This window comes from Pomacea canaliculata, linkage group LG8 (genome assembly GCF_003073045.1).
Source record: "Pomacea canaliculata isolate SZHN2017 linkage group LG8, ASM307304v1, whole genome shotgun sequence".
Taxonomy (NCBI): domain Eukaryota; kingdom Metazoa; phylum Mollusca; class Gastropoda; order Architaenioglossa; family Ampullariidae; genus Pomacea; species Pomacea canaliculata.
The window spans coordinates 1,751,174-1,773,431 of record NC_037597.1 but is presented as its reverse complement, the minus strand read 5'-3'; the positions used below and the strand labels follow the sequence as shown (position 1 = coordinate 1,773,431).

General features: G+C 40.3%; 1 protein-coding gene across 1 annotated transcript in view; it reads right to left on the bottom strand.

Annotated features, from left to right (window-relative positions):
* Window positions 1-21,975, bottom strand: part of LOC112570768 (dynein regulatory complex subunit 7-like) — a 33,692-nt gene extending 11,717 nt beyond the window's left edge. The window contains exons 1-14 of the mRNA XM_025249375.1: window positions 21,159-21,975; window positions 18,764-18,929; window positions 18,348-18,473; window positions 17,584-17,778; window positions 16,904-17,062; window positions 16,316-16,534; window positions 15,807-15,923; window positions 13,484-13,559; window positions 13,244-13,372; window positions 12,087-12,215; window positions 11,723-11,955; window positions 1,647-1,862; window positions 923-1,033; window positions 714-824 (exon numbers count right to left, since the gene is read on the bottom strand). Coding sequence (XP_025105160.1) covers window positions 714-824; window positions 923-1,033; window positions 1,647-1,862; window positions 11,723-11,955; window positions 12,087-12,215; window positions 13,244-13,372; window positions 13,484-13,559; window positions 15,807-15,923; window positions 16,316-16,534; window positions 16,904-17,062; window positions 17,584-17,778; window positions 18,348-18,473; window positions 18,764-18,929; window positions 21,159-21,379 — 2,208 coding nt within the window. The 5' untranslated portion in view covers window positions 21,380-21,975. The remainder of the gene's footprint in view (window positions 1-713; window positions 825-922; window positions 1,034-1,646; window positions 1,863-11,722; window positions 11,956-12,086; window positions 12,216-13,243; window positions 13,373-13,483; window positions 13,560-15,806; window positions 15,924-16,315; window positions 16,535-16,903; window positions 17,063-17,583; window positions 17,779-18,347; window positions 18,474-18,763; window positions 18,930-21,158) is intronic.
* Between the last annotated feature and the right edge of the window lie 283 nt (window positions 21,976-22,258).

The following is a 22,258-nucleotide window of genomic DNA, read 5'->3' as shown; positions in this document are numbered from 1 at the left end:
CGTTTTTATTTACACACATTACTGACTTTATTTCATTTACACACTTACAATAGTGATAATTACTTTCCTTAATGACCACACTTATTCATTTTCTTTCATTGCCACATATTATTTTATTTGCTTTTTATTTTCTTGGTTTCTCTTCATTTGCAGTTACTTTACTTCTTTCAATTGGGATAGTTTCTGGTCTTGTGAAATTGTGTAACATCCTCAAACCCTTTCCCTAATTGTAGCCCTAAATCCAGGCGAGCCAGGGTTGACCCAGAGGACCACAACAACTAAGAAATATCCACTTTCTTCACCCTCGGCCAGAAGTAACTGTTCGGATATTGGCGCCAGGAACACAGTACACAAAGACCGACTTGGAGGCCAGGAACACAGTACACAAAGACCGACATGGAGGCCAGGAACACAGTACACAAAGACGGACATGGAGGCCAGGAACACGGTACACAAAGACCGACATGGAGGCCAGGAACACAGTACACGAAGACCGACATGGAGGCCAGGAACACAGTACACAAAGACCGACATGGAGGCCAGGAACACAGTACACAAAGACCGACATGGAGGCCAGGAACACAGTACACAAAGACCGACATGGAGGCCAGGAACACAGTACACGAAGACCGACATGGACGAGACAGACGAGAAGCAGAGAGCGCACCAAACAAGCCACGTGGTACAGTCTCGGGTCAGAGGGCAGCTCTCACCAGTTCCCGTCGGTGCTGTTTGGTCTTGTCGTTCCTCTCCGTGTCGTAGATGGACAAGCCGAGCTCGGACTTCTCGTCCTCCTCCTGTCGCTCCTGGATGATGGCTCTAACCTGCAGTATAAGCATAAGTGTCATAAGTATAAGTATAAGCATAAGTAGAAGTAGAAGTAGAAGTATATGTGTTCCAACGGCCTTGACCGACAGCTCACCTCCTCCTCCGACTCCCGCACCCGCTGTCGACACACGTCCTCCATTCGCAGCAGCTCCAGCAGCAGCTGGTACAACATCACCTGCTTGCTGTCCGCTGTGTTAGGGTCCACCTGCAATCACAGGTAGTCCACCCGTACCACACTCACAGTATAATGACAATAACATGGACAGTCAGCCGGAAGATGCTGTATATAAATAATATAAATAATGTTTAGCTTCCATTGTCTCCCCATTAGTTCATACAATGTTCATTCCTCTGCCCCTCCCTCTCTCTCTCTCTCTGTCTTACACTTCTCCCTTGAAATGAGCTCAGGGTTATGCATATTCATAATCCTACTCAGGATTACTCGATTACAGTCCGTTTCTTTCTCATTTATGTTGTCTTATGTAATAGCTTTATGTGTTAGAATCATTTAAATTTATAACAAAATATGTTTGAGTGCGTGCTCGTGTGTGCAAGTGTGTGCGTGTGCGCGCATGAATGAAGCTAGCCATTTAAAAAAAAATGACTGCATTGGCATGATATCAAAAAGTTTGAGCTTTATGTCTGTCACTCTTTCTCCTTCTCTCTCTCACACACGCAAGAAGAAGAAGAAAGTGTGAGAGACAGAGAACTCAAGCTATTTGATATGATGCCAATACAGTCATGTGTGAAAGGTCAGCTTCATTCATGCATTGAGGTGTCGCGTGCTGTTCGCTCTCTCGCGCGTGTCGGCCTCTCACCTGGAACGTCTGGTGCATGTCAGGTGACCAGAGGAAGATGGCGCCCTTCTCCTGCCAGTTGTGCGGCTTCACAAACTCGCGAGTGGAGGAGGCGATGCTGGCGTCGTCGGTGTGGTAGATCATCTGGATTTTCTCCTCCGACACCAGGAACACCAGTTCGCGCACATCTTCGTTGGCTTTCTTGGCGGTGTTGCGATGGTACTTCACCACCATCTTCTGCACACACCACAACCACAGCAACACTGGTGATCTGAGTTTACCTGTCACAGCAACACTGGTGATCTGAGTTTACCTGTCACAGCAACACTGGTGATCATGAGTTTACCTGTCACAGCAACACTGGTGATCTGAGTTTACCTGTCACAGCAACGCTGGTGATCTGAGTTTACCTGTCACATTGACACACCGAGACTGGCAATTTTAGTCTACCTGACACACTGGCACAGCTACACTGGTCATCCTCTCTATGCCGTTTCTTTTACCTCCTCCTCCTCCTCTCCCTCACACGCACACACACACACATACGGATGAACACGGGCGTTCACTCACGTGATGAAGATCGTGACCACAAAGTCCGACAATAATTCCGCAAGTAGTACTTGATATAAGAAAGACAGACAGGCACTGACTCCAGACTTCGAGTGACAACATTTTTTAGCACTAGCACACAAATAAAAATGTACAAAACAATCTGTAATCTACGACAAGTAGTAATACATGCAAGAAAACTACCCGGACAAGGCCACGACCACCACCACCGCCTGCATTAGGAAGATGGAGTGGGTATAGAGTGGGTATAGAGTGGGTATAGAGTGGGTATAGATAGAGTGGGTATGTGTTTCAGTTGTTTAATTTCTAACAACAAACAACCCACTCAACATGTCAACAGACAGGAGCTCATACATCGAGTGAACGCGTGCAATTTTCCAATGCTGAAGATTCTGAAACGAAGGCTCACCCACCCGATTTAAACCGGCATATTTCGATTTGCTTTCGAAATTTTTTTAAATTAAAAATTAGATATAATTGAAAACCGAGTGTCTTTGAAAAACAAGTTTTTAAAAAGTTTCCTTTGTTCTCCAAAGCCAATGGAAGCAGCGAGAAATATCAGGTGTTTGTAAGACAAGAGTCACGTGTCAGAGAACTCAGAGCTCGCCTGACATCAAGTTCAACTACAGGATGTGTTTCCTGCTCTTGGAGAAGAGTTCAATCATTTTCCTGTCGGGTACAGGCAAGTGAATTATTTGAATCTGTAGCCACTCAGCCCTTAATGCCTGTGCTGCTTTCCAGACATTTCCTCCCAACCATCCCAAGTTTTGGGGCAAAGTCCAAGAAAAAAACCAGTAAAACACAGATTGGCTGCGAGTGCCAGAAAGCGACAAGCGAAAGCTTTTGTTGTGCCTGAGGGAACAGCGTCGCGTGACTCTCCCTCCATTCCCCTCCATTCCCCTCCCTTCTGCGGACAGCAAGTCAGGGAGGGGAACATCAATAGCATTTCACTGGCCGCCAATTTCTTCTCGGCTTCATGCAGGGCTCGGGGTCGCGGTGTTCTGACAGCAACTCTACAGAAATGTTTTCTAGTTAATATCATAAAGAAAAATGCTTTGTGACAGTCGGGACTTTACTCAATTCAAATAATTACTGTTTTATGTATACAAACTTTCTTGAAGCACGGAATCTTTGCTGTACAAACTTTTTGGTAGTAAGGAAGTGTAAGGACGGACGTAACTGATATACACCGCTTTCTCATCCCCCTACCCCCCGACACACACACACATCCATTCATTTAGAGGGAGGCGCAGAGAGAGAGGGAGGGAGATGATGTTTAATGCCGAGCAAGGAACTAAGACTACATCACGCAAGGCAGTCCAGCCTGTAAACAGATGCCACAAGCAGAGAAAAAAGTGTGCCCGAGACGAGAGCTGAACCCAGGACACCCAGCCGTCACTGTACTGGTGAAAGGAGCTAACTGAAACACCACTGGGCCTCCAGAGAGAGAAACAAACACACTAAGGGAAAGACAGCAACACTGATCAACAACAAATCCTCAGCTGTTGCTAGACAAAGACTTTCAAAGGAACACGTTGGGTGATTAACAAAAAAAAAACTTGATGTTGACAGAACATTCAGGCTTTTTGTGACCAGTGCGACAGCAAATTATTGTAAACTCAGCTCTGCCTTCAATGAGTGACTGTCCCCGCCGCCTTTGTCACCGGCAGATCTTTCATTCTCTGGTTAAATATAGCGAAATAGGGCTTGTTGTTTGCATCAAAAGAGAAGAATAAAGAAATCTGTCTGGAAGACAGAACATACGGGCAATAATCATTCACGACCATTTGATATAAACTTGTGGATAGCCCCTGGACATGCTGTGATAAAACTGCTTGAAGCCACTACGGTCACATGACCACACCCAGTGCCTCACCAACCAGGGGCAACATTGATACATACATCCACAGTTTTTATATCAAAGCATGCCAAGAACTGAAGAATTCCAAGAACACAAAAGGCATGTAATGTTGACAGTTTACCAAAAAATGTGAGACTACAATGGCAGGATGTTCAGACACCGAGACAGCAACCCCTTGGGACTTCCAGTATGGCGGCAAGTCGGCTTCAAGCAGGTCCAACCAGGGTCTCTTTATTAGTTTCATATCAGTGTTCACGACAGACATGCACTCTACTAATTGAATTTTATTTTCTAGTTCTTTATATCGAGTTTTAAAAAATTGCATACCAGACTGGGAAAAATATAAATATTAAACGAAGCCAAACGAATGTGCAATGATGATGATAAGATGAATCATATTTCAAATTCTAATACTATACCCATAATAGCAAGTGATTTGTGCACAATTGTAGTCAACGGCTGATTTCAGAAACGCATTCATTTGTGACAATATAATGAAACCTGTATTTCACTTTGTATATGTGTGTGTGTTGTTGCATTACAGACTGGCTTTCTGCCCCGAACTTTCAAACTGAGATGTCAATGAGAGGCAGGTTAATTCTTGATTTTCTCGCAGCTGTAGGTTTGTGTCAATGTAATGTGGGACGAACAATATCTTTTTGCTTTGTTGAGAGAAAAAAGAAAGAAATGAAAAAAGTGTTATAAAAAATCACAACTGTCCATTGGGGAGTTCCAAACCTTGCGTGAAACAATGTTTTTTTTAAATCAGCAATAGACTTGTTGATGCTACAAATATCATGTGACTCCCATGAAATACCCAAACCAAATCCATGCATAAAGTTTGTGCATTACTTGGTGATTCCCACTGCATCTGAATGATCAACTCGATGTAAATTGCGATCCCGTCAAGCTTCTGAAGGGACTCGCGACTTTGACACCGACATTGAGAGAGAGGCAAAGCTCGAGAGGTAGGGTGTCATGTGACCGTGGACTGAGACCATCCTACAACAGAACAGCTCTAGAGACTGGAGACAACTACATTTGCTTCAGGGTAGAAATTGTTTGGCGGTAGAGACCGGAGCATCTGGACTGTTTGACGGCGACGACGACCACGTGCTACCATCAGGCAGCGTCAGGTCCGCAACGTCAGACAACCTTCTGACGACTTCTTGTTCCTAGACACAGCTCAAACTCTGGTGAGTGGCAACAGCAATAGTAACAAACAAACAACAACAACAACAACAAACAACAACAACAACAAACAACAACAACAACACAATTAACAGCAAGAAACCAACGACGAACATCAAGAAGTCCAAGAACAAGAAAGGACAGAAGTGTGTGGCGGCCAAGTCGGGATGAACAAGAGAACAGCACGGTGCCCGGATGTGTGGTCACAGCATCTCGCGCCCGCCGCCTTCGAGCGATGTGAACTGACTTTGCTGCATCTCCTCCTCTGCAGTGAGGCAAGAAGAGGCGACCAAGTGACTTTCTCCCAATTACGGTTATTTCGGGTCTCGCCTGACCGTCGTGCCGTCCCTCGCGGTCACAGCTCCGCAAGATGGCGGCCGCCGTGCGACAGTTAGCTCGTGGCCATTATGGCGCCCGGCATCGTCAGGCACAGGCCCCGGCTAATAACACGAGGCCGTGCTGCTCTCCTCCTGTCCTCCTATGTCTACTCTCCTGCATGTTTCGCATTTAAAAAAAAAAAGTATTATTATTGTCTCGCTTGCAGTCTCGCAGCCTCGGCGAGAGCCACTTGCTGGAAAAGCGCCCTCTGCTGGTGAGGCCGCCGGAGCTGGCTAATGGAGCTATCGACTGATACATCGGCACGTTTCAATTATCGCTGGCTTCTTAAAGGTCGTGTACATTACGTTTTGTTTCAGTTCCTTCGCTACAGAGCACAGACTAAAAATCATGAAGGAACGGGCTAAAAACGCAGTCCGGAGACAGCTAGCCATGAGGGTGCACGAAGAAATCGGTGCACGCGCTGCAGCTCCGGTGAGCACGAGGTGCGCATCCTGTAGCCACCCCTACACACAGCATCACCACCAGCTCCCCGTGAGCACTAGATGGTGAGAGCGAGGTGTGCATCCTGTAGCCACCCCCTACACACAGCATCACCACCAGCTCCCCGTGAGCACTAGATGGTGAGAGCGAGGTGTGCATCCTGTAGTCACCCTACACACAGCATCACCACCAACTCCCCGTGAGCACTAGAAGCTGAGAGCGATGTGCTGTAACCCTCGGTTAGCTAGAGATGCTGTAGTCCCTAGACAACACGATCAAGCTGCGTGCGCTGGCCTGTACAGTTGAGTCACCGCGGCATCCGAGGCAGCAAATGTCTCTTTAATGAAACCTCAGCAAACACCACACAGATTGCCTTGCCACACTCTCCTGCTTCCTTCGATGTGACCCTATACCTACTCAAGTCTTCCATTGCTTTCTTTACCATCAAAACGAAAAAAAAGCTTTAAAAGATGTTGGCTTCAGTCTAGCGCGTGTTCTCTCCGCCTGGTCAATGGGAAGTCACAGGGTTGGTGTGGTGAGGTGTGTCAAGGCCTAGACCACTTGGTTCATTGAGTAAGTCTGCACTCCCTGCCCCCCCCCCCGCCGCCGACCCCTTTCTTATTCCACAACACAAAATAACTACTGTCATTCAGACAGTAAATCAAACACAAAATATGCAAAATACACAAATCTGTATTTATTTTTTCAATACCATATGCTGAGGCAAACTTTGTATGGAGCTGAAGGTAAAGATGCAAGTATGGCTACCATATGTTCAGACTATAAAGTTTAGATGAGGCCCACCGCCAATTGAAGGCAATTATATTGTCTAAGCAAACAACGACCCACAATTTATGTAGACTAGGGCCAGACCTACCAACAATAGACCAGTATCCAGTTTCGCATGAGACATTTTCTTGCTCACTAAATCAATATTTCGGTAGAAACTATGAATTTTTATTTCAAGCATTAGATTTAAACCTATAATAGCGAACAGATGACCATTGATTTCACATAGAATTTGCTACAACAATGTCAAACTTGCAACAAAAAAACCCCTCACCCAATAAACTATTGATATTATTGTAAACTATTCATAACATTTTCCTTTTTTTAACAAAAAAAAAACAATAATTTGGAAAAGCATTGCAAATGTGTTAAAATTCTATTTTTTTCTAATGCTTAATTTTCACAAGTATCACTAAACACCAATCACCACAGTGAAAATGTATTTTGTTACATTACAATAATAGTACATGGACTGGGAACAATCCTAAATATAATCAAGGCTGCAGATACTGTGACAGAGACCTCTCGACAGTCGGCCAGTGGTGCTATTCTTCAAGGATAGGAGGTGACTGTAATTATGATAGTTATGACAAACTGCCATACAGAATCAGAACACAATAAGATAATTGTGATGTGTGACAATATTACAAACTAAAGAAATGACTAGATTTTATAATCCTCCCCACAACACAAAAAAAAAAAAAATAACAGAAAACAGGAGAAAAGCAGAAAAATCTTGAAGGCAAAGAAAAAAATTAAAAAATATTTTAAAATTATAAAGAACATATAAATTACACCTACAAGAGAAAGAAGTTTCACTGAAATAATCAGAAATCGAGTTGTCAATAAGGATTAAAAACAGCTTACAAAATAAAGATCGATATCCTTGGTAAGAGCACTTGTTTGTGTCACCATTGTTATTAGTGACCATGGTGTATTCTACATGTAATGCTACTCATGAAAATATAGAAGAGAAATAATTGAATGGTTGAAATCTATAGGGTGTAATTATATTAATGATGCAAACGACATTGCTAACATAATTTACAGGGCTGTGCAGAACAGGTTGTGTAGCTATGTCCCTATGACAGGAAAGTGGAAGACCAGCTGTTAGCAGGATAGGAAATGCAGAAAAATGCGGCAGTCCTCTAGCCAAAGGCAGAGGCAGGAGGCTGCAAATCTTGACATAAATGATTCCGAGAAGACTAGAAACAGGATACTTCACAAAACTGGGAGCATGAAACATGAAACATTAATAGCCTGCACACAGCGGAAAATTGGAAGCTCGCCAGAGAGGCTTGCAACATTGCAGCAGAGTGGCTGCCTCCACTCTCTCTTTTACTGTCTTTTTCTCTGTCTCCCTTTTTCCTCCTTCTCTCTCTCTTTCCTCTCCCTCTCTCCTCTTGCATCGTACAAAAGTGCATGGATAGTGGTTCTTTAATAATCAAGTGCCTCATCTTCTAACAGGTATGTTATACAGGTAGATGCCAATTTATGTTCCATGAATATGTTGTCAGAATGTCACTTTTGATAAGCACGTCACGAAATAATTCTAGTTTAGTGCACTATTTCATTTAATTTGTATTCATATGAAGAAAGCGATATTCCCAAAGAGGGCAGGGGAAGGAAAATGTGGCCTAAAAAAATTCTTTTTACTCTGTAAGTTGTAAGTTGCCTATCAAAGAAAATTTCTATTTCTTTATTTTATTTATAGATACTAATGTGATTGTTTTCTTAATACATTTGTTCTCATTATTTGATGCAGCATCAGTTTGGCTTAGTCTTTTGAGGTCCTTTTTCATTTGTTTTCAGCAAATGTTTTAACCAATAGTCATCAGAGGTGAGTTTTTCTTCACTCACCCTGAATGTGAAAAACCTTTGGTGTGCAAAGTACCATTCTATGAATTCTTTACCAAAAAATATTACTTCATCATCCACATTTAGAACTTTCACTTTTAACTCAAACCCTAAGATAATTACCCTTATTTGTCAATTTATTACAATCAGTCAGCTTCTCATTATCACAAATGAAGACACAGAAACAGGATTTAAATGAAATTTCTTCCTGCATCAAAGCAATAAAAGTTGTTTAAGCCATCATCTTGAAGAGAACAGTTAGATCAAGACACTCCTGATAGCTCCTGGACAGCAAGAAGGTCAATTTAGTCCAAGGAAAACTTCTAAACAAACCATAGGCTTGCACCATGTATCTGGATCTCCACTTAACCATCCCTCCCTTCCCTCTTATCACTCCCTCACTCACCCTTTGGCTGGCTGTCACTCACTGATCTTATGTGACATCAGTGAGTACATCAGAGTTGAATCTTCAGGCAGCAGACTTCATCACAAGGGCTCTTACTGCCCTATTCAAGTATGACACTAGTAAATTAGGTCTGTCATTGACAGCGTTAGCAGTTACTGATGCCCACAAGGACACATCGTCTATGCATGCAAGTTCAAATAAGAAATTTCTTTTAAAAAGTTTTGCATTTGCAATATATTTACATTTCTTATTTTTTCCACATAGTAGACCAAGCTACAGTTTCATTCAGGATTCAAGATTCTTTATTCTGTCACCCTCTAAGGGGTATTGAGATATTAAAAATATATCCACACATGTTCACACACATTCCTATCTCTGTATATAGTATCTATTATTCACATGCACACTCAATAGTTTATGACAACTAATCAAAAAAAAACCAATAACAGAAAATAAAAAGGAAAAAAGAAAAAAACTAATTCATTCCATCATTCACTCATTCTTTCCTTCGTCCAGCCTCCTCGTGTATACCTGCGTATGTAGTCAAGTAAATTAAAGTATATGAACACATGCAAACAAAAGATAAACATGCTTGTGTTCTCTCTCTCACTGTCCTTCACATACATTCTGTGTTCTTTATTATTTCTTTATCCCCGTGAAGTACTGTACATATCAATAAACATCCATCCCAATATACAGTATCTCACACCTACCCACCCACCCACAACATACATACACATGCTATCAATTCATCTAGTCCATCATCGTTAGTAAAATCTTCATGAATCGAGCTAAACTGCTAAGGGTCTTTTTATTTCTTAAAGTTAATAATGACTGGAATTCGTAAGCATTTCGGTTTTAGACAAATTTGACTACTATATATGTAGCAAAAATGAATAACCCCTTTTATTCTTAAGAAGAGATGTGCAAACATCACATGCACAAAGAAAGGTTAAAATTTGTGATGTTGTGTTTCTATCTAGATGTGTCTAATTAACTATTGTCCCAGCTGTCACAATGACTTAATGCCTGACAACACAAATGTGTCTGTGTAGAGTCTGGATGTCACTCTAGTTGACCTTTTTGTGTGCATGGTTATGTTTTAACGCATGTATCCTGTTTTATGGTGTAGCATATGACATCAAGACAAGAAAATGTCCTGAACAAGTGAACAAGGATGAAGACACACAAAACTGTGGTTTATGATAACCAGTACACTCTTCACCGGTAACGTCCATGACCCTAACGCCCTGAACTGCTTTAGACGCCATCTATCCAAATACTTGCAAGACATATAGATGAGGCCTCTAGAGACTCCTCCCAACTCCAGTTGACCTTGTAAATATATATTCTTAATCCATCACCTTGTAAATATCCGCCCATCTTTATGATTACGAATTTTTTTCTTATATAATGCTTAATTACCTCTTTTATGTAGCTATTTTCTTTCCCTGTAAAGGGCGAGGGCTAAATGGAAAAAAGCGCCCTGCTGCTTATTTTACCCCTCGTAAATAAAGAATTGTCATTGTCATTGTCATTGTCGTCATTGTCATTGCAGCTAATTGGATATCTTCTAAACAACCTTTTTAACAGGGCAAATGTTGAAAGTTGTTGGCTAAGTATGACAAAGTTGTGCGTGAAAGTCATATAAATCCAATGGTTTGGTGGTCAAACATTCAGGACACTGTAACATGCTGAGTAAAGTCCAGTTCATTTGCCAGTACAATGTGACTTCAGACCACCTCAAAGGCTTAACACTTTGACATTTTGCCTGCTTAAGGCCTTTAGGCAGAATATTATGTCTTCCTTTCTTTCAATTATTATTACTTCTTTCTTTCAAAAGATAGTCAAGCATGAAATAAAAACCAAAGGAGCATGGAAGATAACATTAACATAAAACATATACTGTCATTAGGTTGGGACAAAACTGGGATGTGAATTCTGAAAGCCATGGTGGATTGTTTAAATTTGAACTTCTGAGGTCACTGAAGTTCACAGGTAATAAAGTACAGGGCAGAGATGCACACGCTACCTGGTTTGATAACATCTGACTCAGCAGCTATTGAAAAGGGACTTGAGAGATAACGAGGAAAGGAGATGCAAGGAGGGAGAGAAAATGGGCAGTACGCACCCTTAGAAAAAAACTGTTACCATGAGAACTGAAGTATCACTCCCCAGTGACTAGTGTGGGACTACTTCTACCCTTTTTTTTTCCCTAAAGCACCAGACACTAGTGCAGGATTGTGTGCCATTGATTATGAGCAATATTAGTAATTGATTTACAGAGGGCATCTACCCTACTATCTAATAGGTTTAATGTTCTTTAAGGAATGAATACATGTGCACACACAAGCAGACACATTCTAACATGTGGGGTGCTAACATATACCCACAAATAGATATGTTGTAGTCAAAAACACTTCATAGAATTTCTGTCAGGATGTGACATTTGTTTACAAGACTAGACTAACTCACTGCAAAGTGGCTTCAGCGACAGTCTCAGCATATGATACCCACAACCAAAAGAACACTATACCAATTTACATATTTATAGCCAGGGATTGAAAATTCTTGAGACTTTATAGATACAAAGAAACTACTTACATCAATGGGTCGAAAGTCAGCCACCACAGACGTATTTGACATGGTAATCCTTTTAGAGCGCTTGCGGAAAACAACATTTTTGTAGTACAGGAAGTCCTCTCGATCCTTGTAATGTTCTGTCATCCCAGTCGGTGTTTCAATACGTTTCACTAGGCCGTCTACTCGTGCCTCATCACAGAATATCATTGTCCTCTCATTCTCTGGTTCTGGGGCACCAGATAGGTACTGGTGTTCTGAAATACAGACAGAACTGTTAAGCCTATTGCTGAAACACAAATTCTTAGAAATCTGTGCTTGCTCAGAGAAATTATTTTAGTACTGCTTGCAATCAAACCAAAAACAGTGAAGGCATAAGTAAAATTACCCTTAAGACTGTGAGAGCGCCCAGGATGGAAATACTCATTGATCCAGCCATTGCGGTAGTTGTGAACTCGTGTGTGGAGTTTATCATTTCTATGCTGGAAGAACTCCTTGACCAAGATCAGATCTGTCACTAAAAACAAAAGTGCCTCCACTTATAAACTTTCAGTACATTTTCTATTACTAGAAAAATACTATGGTCATGTAAACTCTTCCCTTGGCCAAAACGTTAAAGATGGAAGCTAAATTGAATTTTTTCAAAAATTAATATCTTGTTTTTTACACACATTTTTTGCAGTAATACTAGTTTTGTACCTAGTCTGTTTGAGAAATATGCTTTGTGAGATGAACATACAAATATCAATGGAAAATAATTATGGTTATACTTGAGCTTATTTCAGCACCTAGTTTTGTGAAATATATTGAGGATTATAGCTTTGTTTTATACAATTAGTACAGATTTTCATGTACAGTTGAGAGTTTATCTTTCGGTGAACATGAGATTTCTCGACACAATCAGTGATGTCCAAGAGGAGGTAATCCTTTCACATTTTACTTCTTCAAATTCAAAATCTTCCAAATTTCACTTCATCTATCAAGCACAACAGCACATTTTCTATTAAATTATTGACGCAACTTCCAAGGGCCAATGTCCTGAATTAAGGGTAAGTCTCTGCACCTAGGCATCACAGGAAAATCAAGTATTTTTTTTATCCACTTGTCTCCAAGTAGTGTCCAGACCCTGTGGATGCTGTTTTATTCCAAAGGATGTTGCTATACATCAGTGGCAAAGATGCCCTAGGGTAAAGTAACATAATGTGGGGACATCACTTTGTAACTGTAGTGAAAAGACATTTTCCACTGATTTCCCATTTGGGTCCCTTGGCACCAAGTTATCCTTACTTCATCATTATGGCCCCTGACGTAGTTCTGAAGTGAGAGCACTTGTTTGGGACAGCATAGAGTGTATACTAGCCAGCTTTGTAAAAAGCGAATCAGTCTGGCCACAGTTGTATAAAGTGGTATAAATGTCAACAGCATATGGCATTGCTTGCCTAGAAGCTTCAATTTGTACTTGTATTCTCAATTTTCAAACACAAGCATACCAAACAGCAAATATTAAGAAAAGAATAGGGGATCAAACTCTTAAGATCTACTCACTTGCTCGATCCTCATAGACAGACAGCCGTGACACAAGACCATCCTTCATTAGGTAATGGGCAAATTTTTCTAACTTGGCTCGTTTGTACAGCTTCACTTTTTTCCCTTGTGGACATCGCATTTCATAGTCTGTTGACATACACATACAGATGTGTATATTGCAGTCCTTACAAAATGAAGAATCCTTTCTTTTTCTCATAGGATTAAAGAACAAAGAATTGAAAATAAATTCTGAAGTACCTCTCTGGGATAGTTTCAGTGGCTCTACCCATGAAGGTGGCATGTCAAGATGCTTTTCAACATCTTTGTCTTTATCCTGTGAGACAAAAAGGTAAGGTAATAGTAATCTCATTTACTTACAGTTGTTGAGGTGTAAGGTTTTAAGGAACCCTTGCACTTCACTCCTCTAGCCACTGGGATAAGGGTACTTCACCCTCTTTATAAACCTTTGCCAATCTCAGCAAATCACCAGTATCCAGTGGACCTTCACCAAACATCTAGAGGACATGGACTTTGCAGATGACATTAGTCTCCTATGTCATCGGCAACAACATGCACAAACCAAACTGAGTAAGCTAGCAGAGGAAGCAGGAGACTGGCTTAAAGATAAGCAGAAAGAACACTAAAGTGATGAGAATCAACAACAAGCAGGAACTCCCAATCCAAACTTCTAGGAAAGAACATGACAAATATTTGGTGCGCACAGGACCGTAATGTTCTGCCACAAATACCATCCGGACCGGAGATCTTGCGAATATTCACTCGCTGAAACAGCTCCACAAATTACTCATGACAAATCTCAACCTTCTGTACAGGGTGAAGAGAACTACGCACATCTTTAATTTGCACTGAGAAGTCATGAGACTCGAAACGAGCAAAGAAAGCATTAAGAGCATTAGGCATGGCCGTACTCTCAACGCCTGAGATCGAGATTTTGGCTTTCGACCCCTGACTCCGATCGTCAATATTGGCCATGTTGTTGAGTCCATGCCAAGCTACTCGGATGTTACCTGTAGCAAACTGAGGCTCGATTTTGGACTTGTGCTTCACCTTCACCCAACGGATAGCATCACGGACCTCTCTATGAACCAATCTTCTGTTGTGGGCAGAACCCGTGAAGAACACATGTTTCTTTTTGTTAAGCACTGCTTTTAGGCCCTTGGTCACCCAAGGTTTGTTGTTAGGATAAACATAAACTGCTTTGATGGACTGGTGCAATCAACACTTTTTTACTCCTAACTTTTACTCCTAACTGTGTGTTAAATGTCTGTGTGAGTATGTATGTCTGTCCTGGTGAGCGAAGACAAATTTCTGTCCTGGGTCTCCTGGACAGACAATAAAGTCTGTTTTGATTTGATTTGATTTGATTTGATCCTGGAAAAAGGTTGCTCTGTGTATCTGGGGAGCATTGTCAACAAGGATGGTGGAGCAGATGATGACACCAAAAGCCATATCAACAAGGCCAGGCATGCTTTTAACAGCCTACGCCCCACCTGGAACTCCCGAGCATTATCTTCAGCAGTAAGACCCTCATCTTCAACACCAATGTGAAGGCAGTCCTACTGTATGGTTGTGAAACCTGGAGAGAGACAAACACCATCAACAACAAGCTCCAGACCTTTACCAACCGATGCCTATGCCATATTCTGGGAATACGATGACCTGAAAAGATCTCCAACAGCAGCCTGTGGACAAGAACTAACCAGAATGCCACTAGCCAACACATCAAAAGGCGGGGCTGGATAGGACACACACCTGCGCAAACCAGCTGACACCATTGCCAAGCAGGGGAAGAGGAGAGTTGGGAGACCAAAGCAGACTTGGAAAAGAACAGTAGAGAGCGAGGCAAAGGACGTCAGAGCCACCTGGCCCAACTGAGGGTGGGGGGGCTGGCAAAACCGGGTCCACTGGCGAGGTGTTGTTGCCCTATGCTCCTCGAGGAGTAACAAACAATAAACTAAACTACATTTCAGCAAACTATTTTAATCAGGCATTGGAAAGAAACAGATATAAAAGAAACCATTTCAACCATTTTCTATTCAACTTCATTTTAAGCACTAAGTTGATCATACAAAACCTGATAGAAATGATAAAGTGAGCATTGCAGAACTGGACAAATAGTTTAAACATGAAATTAGTGTACATGCTTATTCTCAGGCTATCAAAAGGACAAGAAAATGTATTCATATTCTTGCTTTTTCTGTTCATGATAATAATACAGTCATGTGATTTTATAGCATATGATCATGCTCATAAAGGAGCTTGCTCTCAGTGTTTGAGAAAAGGAGACATAGACAGTATACAGAAGGAGAAACAACCATGCACATGCAGACAACTAAAACAAGACAAACATTGAAGATGCAAAGAGGAAAGTTAGGATGGAGAGTGTCATAAATCTGTAAAGGAAGAAGAACAGGCAGACTAGTCAAAAGACTATAATCACAACTATTGACAAAAAAGTGAAAGAAAAGGTTAGAAAATTAACTAGCATTATGTTGATTGGTGTAAGGAGTGTCAGTGTGTCCAGTTGCTACATCACTTGATCATCCTGTGTTTGTCTTACCTCCTCATCCTCATCTAAGATGTCCAGATCACCTTCAGGAACCTGCAGGACTGGTTTGTCTAAACCTGTAAGCATGTATTCCCACTTTGTGCAGTCTCCAAGATCATAGCTGATAATCTGTATAATGCCACAGCATTAAGCAAAAACTCATTAGAAAACTTATTGTGCATGATCTGCAAGAATACTCAACTCAACCACACAGACAACACATAAAAAAAAGTTAAAACTAGGTCAAAAGTCATAACAACTTTCCTGATAGCCCAATAGTGAAATATTGCTTAGAATATATCAGAGAAAGAAAATACCTATTTAAGAAAATTTGTGGCCGAAAACGTGAGGAACACAAGAAAGTACAAAAGTAAACAGAAAAATTTTGAAAATACATATACTATATTGGTAAGATTCACTTGACATAAAACTGACATTACCCAAAAAGATATCCTACAAATGGTAAAACATACACCATGAAAATTCTAACCATGACTTCATAAAAAGCTACAGTTACATACCCCAACACCCTCAGAACAATCTTGCATGTTGACCCAGTAATTGAAGTTGTTCCACACTGATTCGATGCCCAGATAGTTGGGGTTACTGAAGGGCTGAGACAGACCTGTGAAAGGCTCAATGAAGAAACTCTCGGCCACTTCTCGCTTGCCAGAGAGCACAAGTACCCAAGCATGGATGCGTAATCCATATAGTGGATCAGGTGGGGGTTTTTCTAGCTCCTTTTATAGAATGAAATCAAAAGTTTTAGAATTCAAATGTTATACACAATTACTTGTAGTCAAGATAAACATAACTAAATAGGTAAAATAAACATTGTAATTCAGACTCTAGTCAGCAAATCTTCGGTTCATTAGTCAACAGTGTCATACCTTTCTAACATAAAACATCACAAAATTTGATAATAGCAATTAAGACAAAATTTGATAATAGCAAGTCTTAAAGAGTCAAAGACTTGCTATTATCAAATTTTGTGATGTTATATATACACTGTCATATATACCTCCCTAACATGACACAAACATAAGGATTATAATCCAGCAGCAGTAATGTATGACATAACAGTTGGCAGATAATTCAAAAGCTCTGACCAGTATTCTTTTCTCTTCCTCTGCCTTTTGCTGTTCTTCTTCAGCCTTTTTCTTAGCAACTTTCCTAGCCTCCATACGAAGAATGAACTTGCTACGAAGATCTCTAGGTGGCTTTACAGAGTACTTTTTCATCTCCTTTTTCTTCTCTTCTTGTATAACCTACACACAAATTAACTGATATAGAATACATGATAAAAGTATCTTTGGACTGCGTGCTCTTTTGAAGGTTTAACTGCAAAAGTGTTTTAAGATTTCTCTTTCTCATGACATTGATTTTCAAAAAGAATAAAGTGGGCTATAAAAGTCTATCTTTTCTACACATAATTAATATCCTCATACCATTATATGATTATAAGGTTACCAACCAAAAGAAATAAAGGCATAAATTCGGAATACAATACTGTAGTGACAAGACATTTTCCACTGATTTCTGGTCCCTTGGCACCAAGTTATCCTTACTTCATCACTATATATGACCCCTGAAATAGTTTAACCTGTTTAGTTGAGTGGTTTTTAAAATGAATGAACAAAGATGACCAAAGGCAATTTTTGGTATGCTGTTTTTGGTGCAAGAGGGAGAGGAACAAAAATGTTGTGAGTCATAATCCTCACTGACTTTTACAAAAAGGAAAAAGTTTCAAAGAGAACCTATTAAAAATGTAGACAAAAATAGCTTTCACCTCTTCTCTCTTTTTCAGCAAAGGACATATTTCTCTTGTTTCATCAGCAAGACATGTTTCTTTTGCTGCATATCCACTTACAACATAAGCATCATACCCAGCAGCAATTAGCAAGGAAACAAGAACTGTGCTGTACTCAAAACAGTTTCCTTTCTGGCGCTTTAAGACTGTAGCTGGTGACAACAGTCGAGTAGGCTGACAAAAACAACATTTAAGAAAAAATATTTATCTCCTGCAAAAATACTTATAGGTGATGTTTACAAACATGCATAAGACTGTCTTTGATTTCCAGTTTACAAACATATAAAACAATGATCATGTAGCCATTTTCTAAACCAAACTTCTTATCTATGTCTCAGAGACAACGTTACATGTCTATATACAACAATATTAACAATTATGAGTAACAAATAAAAGACAGTGGTTGTCACCTAAGACATGATATATTTAGCATTATACACTTTCTTAAGCAATACTTTTACAGTAAAAGTGTACGTACACATTTTATAGTGAAATCGATTTTCTTTTTACAATCTTCCAAATCTATATCGTCCCTGTAAGGTATATTATTTCTGTCTTGTTAATTAAATAAGAATTTTTAACTCAAAAAAGAGAGAAAAATTGGATATGTGTGCAGAGAAAGAAAAAAGAACAAAAAGGGATGTAGAAAATACAGCATGAAAATCAAAGCTTAATTGATGGTGAAGTATACAAGTGTATGCAGCATTTGAACAAGATTCTTAAGAATGTGCATTAAGGCTAACCAGATCATAGGAAGGGCGCAGAGGTTCAAAGTCAAGGTAGTCAGCAACAAACTCTGCAGCACCATCCCAGTTGTACAGTTCTTTAAAAGGCAGCTGCGTTGGTCTGATGGTTGTGCAAACAAATTTCTGAAAAAATAGGGAAAACATTTTGTGTAATTCAAAATAAATAATCTTCAATTTAAGATACATTATTATATCAAACATTTTTTTTAAATGTTACTTTTTCATATAACATGAAATCCTGCACATGCACACATGCACACATGCATGCAGTACCATGCACTGTTACCACCACTACCACTGCCACCATCAGTCACCACAATGAATGAACAGCATCAGCCACAAAAATATACATGTACTTATGTGCAGCAATCTGTATATTATCTATAAAATATGCAAATTATATTCTGAATAACCTCCACTCCACACTCATTAACAGGGCAAAGGAACAGTGGCTTTCTGTCACGATATAGATGAACATATTGGCGACGGAAGTTGTCTGCATACTGCAAGATCAGCTGCTCCTTAGGCAAGTTGTCCTTGTAGGATGGTGGAAATTCAGATGGGTCAAATACCTCCTCCCTTGACCATACAAGATTAATACAAATGTCAATAAATAAATAATATTAATAAACTTTTATGAGAGAATTAGCAAGAGGCCTAAATTTATCTGACAATTATGCATAAAGAGAAACTAAATAAGCAACCAAAGCTACAGAAAAAGAAAGTGTTTGTAGTGCTAGTGCACATTTTATCAGAAAATAGGCTTCTATTAAAGATCTCTTAAAATATTCACATCAAATGAAAAACAATTAACAATAGTTATTTTCTATGGCGTACAAAAGGAGATAGTGTGTCAAGTGAAATTTATGTATGTTTGAGACTATGATAGCCAATGACCATGTAAGCAAGAGAGTAAAAGGAAATAATCAGTAAGGGATAATACTACAATTACTCAGTATTCAGCTGAGTGGTAGTCTACAAATAAGGACATTTGGATCACAGGACAAACTGACTCAGCTGTTTTGACCTCTTGAGATAACCTCTGCCAGGACTGATTTGACCTATGCAAGACCAGATCCATTCATTCATTCACCCTTTGACTGATACTGGTCAATGAACAGTTATTCCAATACACCTGGACTAGTTTCTAGGGAAAACAACAGGATAGATGCAGTGATTTGACCTGTCTTGGGTGGTGGTGAGTGATCCTGCATGGAATGACCAATACATTCTTTAATGTTTTCAAACTAGTTCTTCCTCTGTCCAACAGCATTCCAAGGCACCCTAAAAACTGTCTTAGAATGTTTTGTTCAGTCACAAGGCTGAACCAAATCAGCTTACATCGCTTGACTGTTGCAAAAAGAAGTTCCTGGTGTTCCACAAGGGAAATGAGCAGGTTCCATGCAAAGTCATTGGTTTTATCTTCCCTGTATGAGATTTGAAGCAGCAGCCTCTGGCACTGTTTCTTGAGTGCCTGGATTCTGTTCTCTGTTTTGGCAAGCAGAGTCTATGTTTCACATCCATACAGCAGATTGGAATCATGGGGGACAAGCACAGATTAGTTAGTTTATTCCTAGAGGAGCATGGGGCCGGAACAACACCTTGCCAGTGGACCTGGTTTTGGGCAGCCCCCCTCAGTTGGACCCATGTGCTTCAAAATCCACAAAAGTTATATAGAGGGAGGACTGCCACTCAATAGATTGCTCAATAGTGATACTGAAGATGGCAATGTGGTCAGTGCATAACATATCCTGGCAAAATCCTGCTTGTTCTGGTCTCAGTCTCTTGTCTAGTGCCTTCTTTAGTCTCTCCAGAATTACCTTTGTCAGGACTTTTCTGGGGATGGATAGTAGCATGATCCCCCGCCAGTTGTCGCGCTGGGAGAGATCTCCTTACTTTGGTAACTAGCACAGTCTGTACTTGATGTCAAACCTGATGGTGTTGTTATGCCAACTCTCTACTTTGATGTTGCCATTCACCACAACTTTATCTTGTCAGTCTCCATTCCCTATATTTTGAGGTGTCTATCAGTCTGTTGACAAGGTCTTGCAATATGGTGTTGGTGTCCTGCCATTTGATCGATGTTATTTCAAAATTGTAAGGTTCATACTGGTCTTTCGCTAGTGGAATTATAAGTGTGACAGTCATGTAGGGTTTCTCTCATGATGTTCAGAATGATGTTGAACAATACAGGCGATAAGAGAGTACCCTTGACGGACACTCACTGCCATGTGAAAGAAAACTTCCTATTGATTATCCAGTAGTACTGCATTCATTGAACTTTTCTACAATGCTTTTATGACTTCAAACATGAAAGTTCCTTTTCAATGCTGAATTTTCACACCACCCCCTATTCCAGATTCGCTCAAATGTCTTTTTAAGTCGATGAAGTTGTAAAAGACGTCTCCCTGATGCTGTAGGTATTTGACAATCAGAATTCAATAGTTAAAAATCTGCTCAATCGTGAACTTACCTGCATGAACTAAAGCTAGCCTGTTCTTCTTCTAGTATAGTTACTCAGTTGAAGTGTTGATACCAAAAGAACAATCTAATGCCAAAAGAGGAATCAACCCATGGCAAAAAAGAATCGATCACCAATGACAGATGTTGCTTTACAGATCAAATATTATCCAAATAGAGCCTTCCATTAATGGAGCTTTGTGCATAAGCAAGATGAAACTATAACCCAAACCCTAACTCTAACCCAAACCCCTAATCTTTACCCATTTTTAAAGGTTTGTATAAAATCATGAAGTCCTGTGCCCTTCCAAGTAAATGTTTCTCAGAAGGGATTATTCAAGTACTTACGGCTGCTCGGGTTCTGGTGCAACAACAATAATATTGTCCAACTCTTTTTTGAGTTCTTCCGCGCCGTCGGTAAATGTCTCTGTGAAATCAAACGACTGTTCTTCCTCTGTGTCCTCTGTCACTTTCTCATTGTCTTTTAAGGTAGATTCTTCTCTAACATCTTCAGCTTGAGGACTACTACCAACAGTGTTTTCAGATATTTGTACTGGCTGGTCTTCCATCTTGACTGACCGAAGAACACCTAGTCTAAACAAAAGCTTCCTCCATAGCAACGGTGGTTTTCAAAATAATCTAGAACGCTAAAAGTGTTATCCATTCTCTTTAAATCACTGTGAAGAGCTCGGATTTTATTTTACGAACTGTCTTCAAAGATTATCTGGATTAGGTCTTTTTTTTAAAGATAATAAAGCCAATAATCAACCTTCGTCGGGGTGCACGAATAAAGCGTTTCTATATCCGAGAGTACTTTCCCCTGCAAATAGTCGTCTGCACTTCCGTTTGCCTCCAACACCCCTCGCCCTTCCCTAGGAAAGTCGCGCGCACTATTTTAGTTGCCATTCCATTTCTTTAAAACAATAATCGTTTTATAACTTGTTAGTGTACAATGAAACTTCAACAACTAATTCTTTATCTGAATAAGAGTAGCAAAGGGGAATGTGTCGCCAAGGAGCAGGAATTCAAATGCTAGTTATGGGACGTAGACCGACTAACCACGGACCTTTATTATCCGTGCTACTTGTCTTAAGCAACTTCGCGTTGATGAGCAGTGAACCCTTAAAGACCAACCTGAATGGTTTGCATTTTTTCAGATATTGGTAGATATAGGCGACGTAAAACTAACCTGTAAAATTTCAGCCACCTAAAGACATCCGTTAATTTATCCGCCACGATTCGCACCTGCGATTAACGAGTGCCGTTAACAATGTACTACGGTCACGTTAATGCACCATTCATAACGTTACCAGCAGTCAACAGAGAACAGAGAATGATCGACATTTCGGATTATTCAGACGTTGAAAGTCTGCATTTCTCGGGGTTCTTGAAAAAAAAAAAAACAAAACACTGCTACTTTAGCACGAGAAATGCAGACCTTCAACGTC